Raw genomic sequence first — 9445 nt, forward strand, 5'->3', positions numbered from 1 at the left:
AAACTCCTCAGTCTGTGACCTTGAGAAACCTAGAGGAACAGCAGAGTACTGAAGATCGTCCCCTCCACCGTTACCCAAAAAAGGGAGCAAATACTCATCCTAACAGGTAAGTGTTTTTATAATTATGGCAGATGGTGATTGAAGCAAAAGCAATTCAAAACTGCGAAGGGGGGGGGACATTCGAAGGCAATAATTTTGAATGTTTGACATTTGTTTTGAAACTACCTTACTACCCTATACCCTTTACCATCTGTCTGTTATCCCTCCCAACACCCACCTCTGTCTTCCCACAGGGTTCCATTGTCTGCAGTTCCTGTTTCTCAGGGGCGGAGCTGTGGGAGGCAGCCATGGGTGCCATAATAGGCACCTGCGGCCAGCACAATGGGCTGTGGGTGCTTGTGGGAGAGACAGATTGATGTATTGTGCATGGGGGAGGAGGGCTGTCACTTGAATCCATGTGAACCCAGGCTTTAGGGGCAAGGGAGATTGACAGCTTTTGTAGGTTGCATTTCTTTTTCAAAGCTTGGCTTTAATAGACAGTAAGTTTGGGGCCCCAGGCTTTCACTCCCATAATTCTAACAGGGCAATCACGAGCATTCAGCATTTCTTTTTACCCCCCTTGTTACGCATTAAATGATTTCAGTAAAGGAATGTGCAGCATTAATTAGAATTTGCTAGCAGATACCAAGGGGAAAAGTTTCTTCACAACAACTATAGGAGGTGTCATTTGTACAAAGACTTTTTTGTTTTCGTTCCCCATTACATTATCACTGCAATATGTAAGGTAGTGATTCTTTTCATTTAAATTAAGTGGAAAGCTACTAAATCTTGTTTTATTCTCCAAAAAGAATAAGGTCCTTAACACTTATCTTTTAACTTCTTTCATTTCCTAAGGTTGATGTTTACTTTTGCTTTCAGTCCGACCCATTTACTGGTCTGTGTGGTTGTGTATCCAGTTTTGTGTACCACTTAGCTTTCACAATTACAGGCAACCCACTATACTGATATATAAGGATTGTTACAAGGAGAAAATAGCTACCAATAATATGGGAAATCATTGACATACTGGTTCCTTTTTGGTAATGGTACATTGAGAAATGTTAAAAATTTGAGTCTTCTAGGTTTGTGACCTAACTTATTTTCTAAAACTATTATTTTTCTAGTTGATATTTAACCTTAGCCATGACATCAAATTTATGGATGAATGGGGCAGCAGCCAAGGAATATTTTTTCTCATAGAAAACTCATTCCCAAGCCATGTCAGTTTAAAAAAATTAAATGCGCCCCTACACACACAGATAGCATCATTTCCGTATAGCTAGTAATATATATATATATATATATATATATATATATATGTATATCTATCTTTCTTTTTGTTTTGTATCTATTTTTTTATTCTTGACATTTTAGACTTATATAGGAACAAAACTAATCTCAGATTGGCTATATCTTGTAAATATATGCTTTGCCATCTGGGTAACTCATAAAACATTAAAATCTTGGTGCGGTTGTTCTAATATTTCTCCTTTGTGAAATCATTTTCTCAGTGGAAGGGGTTGAAGGCTAATTGAATTAGAATTTTTCCCATTTAATTGTTTTATTTAAGTATGTTAAGGGAAACAGTGAAAAATATTGATTAAGTCTACCATTATTTCTCAGAAAGAACATATTCCCACAGAGTAGCCTGGCTCTGTCTATAATAATAATTTGGTGCAATGGCTTTAAAAGTAGTGGGGTGATAATAATTAGGGTGTGCGACAGAAATTTCAATGCTGAATTCAACATTTCACCATGCAGGGCATGAAAATTGCCGACCGGGGGCTAGTCAGCTGTAAGTACTAATTAACTAATTAATCAGGTGCTGAAACCAACTGAATGGAGGGTACCAGCCAGACAACTCATGCCCAAGCAGAGGGTTGTGCTCTTTAAAGACAGTGCAGTCTTTCTTCTTGGGTTTTAACCGAATCAGACGTGAGGAGGGAAAGTAGGATATGGTGTACTACTGTCAGTCATTTCTGTGCAAGCTTTTTACTTACAGAAAATAAAATAAAAACATGTGCCTCTGATAATAACAGTGAGTCACCATGTGTAGGGCAACCCTGAAAGCTACTGACCCCTTGGCCATGAAGTAGTTCATGCCTGGTATGGGTGTGTGGGTGAGGAAGTGGTCTGGCTTCCTGGAGTTTACTTCTACAATGTATTTTTTAACATAGGAGAATGAGAAACATATCTCTTCTTTTGGGCTGATCTTGGGTCTTTTGCCTCATCCTTCGTTTATGTAAATGAGAAGAGTCCAATTACACATATGGAAAAAGGGTTTAATGAATCGTGAAAAAGCCCAGTTTGCAGAGAAAGGGCACAATCCTCTCTTCTTCTTCTTTTTCTCTTTTAAATTTAACTTAGAAACATGTATTTCTTTTAAGGAAGATGATGAAGCCTAATGATTAGATCATTTTATTTTATGTACTAATTTCCATACTTGGGAATTAAATATATTTTGCTGGAAGATTTAGCTTCCTTTATCTTTGTAAGGTTTTCTGGATACTTAGCAAACATTCTACAAGAGATACTGTAAAATTCTGTTTTTCCTGAATTAAAAATGATTACATTAGTTCCTCCCTTTTTGATGTTCAGTGATAATTTTTCTTAACGGTTTGTTCTGGAATTGTGTGCAATGAAAAAGGACTGCATGGTTATAAGGGATTTGTTATTGAACCCAAGGAAAAGACGTTATTTCCCATACCTTTTAAAGCTTAACTTCAGTATTGTGATGTTTTAACAAGGCAGAAATTTTAGGGTGTTGGTAATTAGGTGCACTTTTTCTTTCCAAAAAGAATCTATATTTTATACTACAGCAGAAAATTCTTCTTGGTTCCCCCACTTTCTCCCTCAATCTTGGGATTTTCAGTAGTCGAGTGTAGACCACACAGAACCCCTCCCCTATAATTCTTCTTATTATTTTTTAATGATAAAAGTCTTTACAAGAATCCTGGGGGTGGAAATCAATACCATATTCTGACCCTTACTCTTGGAATCTGGTAACTTTTCAACTGGCCCAAAGAAGTGCCTTTCCGGGGCAGGAAGAAGGTTCTCAATCACGACTTTCAAGTGCTTTCCAGAAACCTTATCTGAGGACCTCTTTGGGCATGTGGGGAAACTGAGGCCCAAGAAGCTGGGGTGGTGGGGGCTGGGCGCTTTTCCAGCTGTGACTCCACCCCTTTCTAGAAAAGGGTCTGCTTTGGTCCACACAAAACACTTTATTCGGGCACCTAAGATGTGCAAAACTGCTGGGGTCCAGACTGACTGCCTATTCAGGAGGGCTGCGGTCTTTCCATTCTACCCCCAGCCTCCCCGGATCAGCGCCCTGGATGTGATCGACACCATGAAGTTGCCCCCATAATCCTCTCTGGCAACATAGGATGTAAAATTTGATCAGCTCATTGGATGAAGCCGACAAGTCCCAAAAATGTGTGAAAAGGGGGCCAAGCAGTAGGCAAGCGCCGCTTTGAGGCAGCGCTCCAGCCGGCCCCCCTCCGAGTTGTCAGTGCGGCAGCCGTGGCGCGAGCGGGGGCTGGGGTCCAGCGGCTGGCCGCTGCGGCTGCAGCGACTAAGGCGGCGGCAGCGAGGCCGCGGCGCCATAGGGGGGCAGTAGGAGCGAACCTCGGGGCCGGAAGGGGCAGCGCGGCGGCGCCTGCGGCTGCGGGGTTATCTCCGCGGCGTGGAGACAGCGACCGCGGATTTGCCGGGGGCCGAGCCGGCGGGGCTGGGCGGGGCGTGCACCCGGGCCGTGGGGCGGCGCGCGCCGTAGCAGTTAGCCTCAGGGCCCTGCCGCCCGCGCGCCCGCCGGGCGGCGCACGCGGAGGAGGCGGCGGCGGCAGCAGCGGCGGCGGCGGCGGCGGCCGCGGAAGGAGGAGGGGAGCTCGGAGCAGGAGGTGAGGTAGAGGTGGAGGAGCGACAGTAGGCGGAGGAGGAGGAGGCGGTGGTGGAGGAGGCGCGCGGCCTGGAGGAGGAGGATGGAGGAGCAGCCGAAAGAGGGCGAGGCCGAGGTCGCGGAGCACTGGTTCTCCAAGTGGGAGCGCCAGTGCTTGGACGAGGCCGAGCAGGACGAGCAGCTGCCCTCAGAGCTGCAGGAGGAGGCGGCCGCCGAGGCGGCAGGGCTCAAGAGCGAGCAGCAGAGGCTCTGGCACCTCTTCCAGATCTCGGCCACCGCGGTGGCCCAGCTCTACAAAGATTCCGGGTGCCAACAGCCAGGACTGTCTATGTGGGACCCCTTCCAGAATGCAGCCATGGCCGTGACCAGCCTCTACAAAGAGAGTGGAGATGCCCACCAACGAAGTTTTGACCTGGGAGTCCAGGTTGGCTACCAGCGTCGCATCAAAGATGTGCTGGAGTGGGTGAAGAAGGGCCGGAGCACCATTCGCCGCGAAGACCTGATTAGCTTCCTATGTGGCAAAGTGCCCCCTGCCCCTCCCCCGCCGCGCACCCCTAGGATGCCCCCGAAGCCACCCTCTGGGGCCGCTAGCCAAGCTGCGGCCACCGAGTCCAGCTCTTCGGTTGACGTCGACCTGCAGCCTTTCCACGAGGCCATTGCCCTGCATGGCCTCAATGGCGCCATGGCGAGCATCAGCGTGCGATCTGGCGCGCCTGGTTCCCCACCTCAAGACAGTGGTATGGCCAGCAGTGGGCGACGAAAAAGTAGTTTCCTCGAGGATGACCTGAACCCCTTTGGCTCCGAAGAACTAGCCCTCCACCTGGACAGTGGGGGGATCCGCAAGCGCACTTCGGCCCAGTTCGGTGATGGTATCACAGACTCCCCGTCCCACAAGCGCAACCGAATGGTCTAAACTGCCTCGATGGTCTCCATCCACCATATTGCTTGAGAGCCAACTCGACCTTCAATTGCTCGTGGGAGGATCCTGGAGGCCATCCTTCTTCTCTAAGTTAAACAAAGATTTCTATTAAGTTTACCATAAAGAAACTTTAAAAGTATTCCAGAAGAGGCCTCTCGTTTGACTCTGACTTTCCAAAAATATAATTCTATTAGAGTACAACAAAAAGTACGCAGTAGTTAGCAAGATCATTTAAAGCAAAAGTATCCAGTCAGGGCGGGAGCCTGGTTTATCTTGTTCACAGTTATATTCCTTAGCATCTAGCTCAGTTGCTGGTGCTCAATAAATGTTTGTTGAATGAATAAAAGAAATCTTAATTTAAAATCTTAAATGGAAAAGACAACAGGTGTTTACTTGGTTATAGGATAATTTTATCCTTTTTTGAGAGGTTGTTGGCTTTAATGGTCTTTGCCAATTTTATTACATTATGCCAAAATGTAAGATTTGACATCTTTGTGAAATCTGGAGTCTTCCACATTTACTCCACTATACACTGCACCTAATTTCTAGAAAAAAACTGGAAGTAATACATTTTGGGCTGTGATTTGCTTTGAAAAGTAGTTGATCATTTGGAGCTTATAATGGTGTAAAGAGGTGCCATGGTGGTTGGGCAGGTAATATGTGATATTGGGTGGATTCAGTACTCTCTTTAGGAAAAGAGAACAGAACAATTGAGATCCTGATAAAATAAGTTTGTATCTCTAGTGGCCGGGTGGTGCTTCTTTTTCACAGGAATGTCAAAAGTTCCTTTCTTGGAGGTTATGTCTCTTTGGTGATCTCTATTTTGAAGTGGAAGACCAGTTAGCCAGAATGAACTTCTGGTTTACTTTAAGGGTGCAGCATGGTATAACCAAAAGACTATGAGCTTTGTATGAAAAGAACCAGTAATGGAATTCTTGCTTCACAAATTATGATTTGGGGCAAATCATATAATGTCCATTGACCTTAGTTTTTCATCTGTTAAATGGAACTGTGTGTCTGTTAAGATCATTGTAATAGATGAAGTCCATTCAAGTGTCTAACACAGTGCTTGGCACCTAGGGGTATTCACTTAATATTCTCCCCTCTCTGTAAATAAAAATAAGTAAAGCAACAAAGCCCATAATATCTTAACAAAAGCAGCAAAATAGATCAATTTAGAAATCAGCAAATATAATCTCTATGTTTGATCTAGAAATTACTGTTACCTAGTTGGAATTTGCCTAAATATCACAGGCCTTGTATTAATTATGAGTGTGTTGAACTTGCCACTCAGGATCACCACTTTGGATTTGAGGGCAGCCTTAGAGTTCCTGAAACTGCATGAATAATACACTTTGCAACCAGGATAATGAAAACTTTACCTCTTCTGATCTGAAAGAATATGGGGAGGGAGGTAAGGGTGGAAAGTTTTGAAAGTGGACATCCTAGGCACCTAAAAGGCTAAAAGTGATTTTGAATAAGGGTGGGTACAGTGCAGGTAATAAAGGAAGTGGAGCAGGTAGGAGTAAGATTATGGGAGGAATGGTGAGAAACTTAAAAAACCCAAATCTCCTTCAAGGTCTCCCCAAAAATCCAATGCACAAAACATTATCAATTGATTAGTAAAACTTTGTCTTCATTTCAAATCAGAGTTGTTCCTGCTTCATTAATATGACCATTGGAGTAAATTTATAGCTGACTAATGCATTAAAATAAGGTAACAACATAAAGTGAATCCCCTGATAGAATAAAAACCTTGGTGTCACACTTCACAAATACTGAGGGACTGTGTTAGGTCCTGAGAAGGGATTTTTAAAAAATAACAAAAAAAAAGCAGCAGGAAAACAATCCTTATCCTCAAAAAGCACACCCTGCCTTGGAAGATAAATTATGTAGCCAAGAAAGCACTTCTCTATCTGTGAGGAAAGCACCCAAGGACTTTGGAGAACTCAGAGGACAGAGGCTTTCCTTGCTGAGAGGGTCATAGCTTCTAGACTTTTAAACCAAGCCAAGAAAAATGGGTAGGAAGGGAGTTTGCAGATGATGCCAACAAAGGAAGGATATCCTACAACGTTTGAGGAGGAAACAGTAAAGAAGGTAGGGCAGGTAGGACCAAAGTGTAGAAAGTCTCCAATACCTGGCCCAGTGCTTTAGATTCTTTCTTGGGGCAGAGAGTAATAGCACCCATACTGCTTTAGGAGTGGTTTGTCAGAATACTTGCTCATCAAAAGGTGAGACACTAGAGCAGAAACAGCATGGCATATCATAGAATGCTCTTCACCGGGGATATTGTTATTTGGTTAATCCAGCTTGCAGAGCTGTGTACCTTGAATAGGGCTTTCTCCAGGAAGCCTTTAGCTCACATCTTCCCATATCACAAACCATACAAGGTAGGAAGCACCTTCAGTGTATTCTTCAATGCTTGAAGGTTTGAACCTTTAGTTCCAGCTGCAGTATCTCTCTCAGGGCTTGCCTTTTTTCATTCTTCCTACTTGTGCTGGAGGGCCCTCATGCATTGGAATCATTGGAGCATTTTGGGCTATAGGTTTGACTGAGGAACTGCAGCAATTTTAACAGGTATGTAGGGACAGTTGTAAGAAGCTATGTTAATATGAACTCAGGGACTTCGTTTGTCTTGCTTGCTTTGGTAATTCCTACTGTCTGGTCCATATAGACACACAATAAATATTAAATGAATGGAAGAGTACGAGACCTTCCAGACCCACTTATAACTATACCTCTTCCCCTTTACTCTGTTCACTTACTGCCTGGAAAGGCACCTGAAGCCTATGCCCTAATTCCTAGATCACTGCCCCCTGCATGCCTGTACCTTATTCCTGACTATTAGATTCAACTTTTTGTCCCATGACCACCTCCCATGAGAATTTCCCAAGGAGCACGTGAGATACAACTTTGAACAGCCCTGCAGCTGAATGAAAATCTCAGTGGGAGGGTTCTGAAAGCTACCTCCCCCTTTCAGGAGAAGTTTTCGGTAATCGTGATGCATGGTGAAGTCTGAAAACCAGTCTTGGCCCTGATTGTGAGTTTTGTGATTGATTCAAGGAGCTTTTTTTTTTTTTTTTTTTTTTTTTTTTTTTTTTTTTTTAATTAGAGCATTATGGTTACACATAGCAGTAGGATTCATTTTGACAAAATCATACATGCATGGAATTTGATTTCAGTCCCTGTGCCCCTCATTTTCCCTCCCCTCTTGACTCCCCTTATCCTTCCTCTACTGATCTTTAAGGAGCTAATTTTAAATTGATTATTGTTGGTGAACTTTCTGTGCATGTGTAAAGTGAATCTTCCTATTCATAAATATTATATTTACCATCATTTTGCATATTTCACACATTTTCTTTCTAGGAATATAGACAGAAGCTTCCTCTTTGTTTTGTTGCTCCCCCCCCCCCCTTTACAGGGGCCTGAGAGAAAGCTGTGATTTCCTAACCTGTAGCTGAATATTTTATCCATTTGACCAGTGCTTCCTAATAAAAATTACTTGTCCAACTGATAGTTAGGAAACATTGCAATTGGATCACATGGCCTTTTGTGAAGTGATGATGGAATAAAGGCCAGGGAGGTTTGGTTGCTGATTGGCCTGTGCCTTTGTGGAAGTCTATAGACCTCTACATTTAATCTTTTAGTAACTTAAATCTGGTGGGGTCCTCACAAATACAGAGCCAAAAGGAAACTTAAAGATCACTCAGGGCATGGTCAACTATTCATTTTGGAAATGGGGCAGCTAATCTCACTAGGGAGGCCCACAGTGACTAACTGGTAAGTTCCAGTCCATTGTTTCCTTCACTGTACCTCCATTAGTTATATTGTATATGAACTTTTATACAATAAAATATAAATAAAAAATATAAATAAAAATAAATAAATAAATAATATTTATTTTTTTAATATTTATTTTTTAGTTGGACACAATATCTTCATTTATTTATTTTTATGTGGTGCTGAGGATCAAACCCAGGGCCTCGCATGTGCTAGGTGAGCGCTCTACCACTGAGCCATAGCCCCAGCCCTTGTGTATGAACTTTTAATTAATAAGTTGATGGTTGGGTGGTGTAGGGGAACTTATATTATGGGGCAGCTCTGGCATGGCAAACATGATCTTTTTACAGTTTGTGTTTGCTTGGGGCAAGCCATTGGAATTGTTCATTCAGAGAACACAAGTCACCCCTTGCCACCACCACAGAGCCACCAGCCAAACTGGAAATTTGAAATTTCCAGAAATTTCTATCATCTCTGCCTCTGGGCCCTTTTACCTGGTAGCTCTCTTGGTCAGAAATGCCTGCTCTGCCTGCCTAACTCCTACTCAACTTAAAGCCTTAGCTCAACTCAGCTTTTACCTTTCTAATTTTGGGGGATACTTCCTTGCCCTTTCAAGTTAGGGTTTAATTCCCCTTCCCACTGAAGTCCCCACTCTGGATTCATCATTGCAATTTTCAGTTTGATATTTTGTCTGCCCCACTAAACTGTAAACCATTCATTATCATCCCAAGGGGTTCACTTCCTTAGAGAAGTATATAAAAATCTTCTACAATTGCACTCATAAGTTGAAAAAGCATATTTAGTATTGCACA

At 43.2% G+C, this 9445-nt stretch overlaps 1 protein-coding gene across 1 annotated transcript; it reads left to right on the forward strand.

Annotated features, from left to right (window-relative positions):
• The first annotated feature begins 4016 nt into the window (after positions 1 to 4016).
• Hapstr2 (HUWE1 associated protein modifying stress responses 2) lies at positions 4017 to 7915 on the forward strand. Its single transcript, XM_046435354.2, has one exon. It carries the CDS (start codon positions 4017 to 4019, stop codon positions 4845 to 4847), a length of 831 nt encoding a protein of 276 aa, XP_046291310.1. The 3' UTR covers positions 4848 to 7915.
• Positions 7916 to 9445: the final 1530 nt, after the last annotated feature.

The sequence above is a fragment of the Marmota monax genome, unplaced genomic scaffold (assembly GCF_021218885.2).
Source record: "Marmota monax isolate L192 unplaced genomic scaffold, Marmota_monax_Labrador192_F-V1.1 WCK01_AAM20220418_F8-fsc00261, whole genome shotgun sequence".
In the NCBI taxonomy this organism is placed as follows: Eukaryota; Metazoa; Chordata; class Mammalia; order Rodentia; family Sciuridae; genus Marmota; species Marmota monax.

What these genes read in the sequence shown, in the direction of transcription:
- Hapstr2 (XM_046435354.2), top strand. Translation starts at nt 4,017, where the DNA reads ATGGAGGAGCAGCCGAAAGAGGGCGAGGCCGAGGTCGCGGAGCACTGG.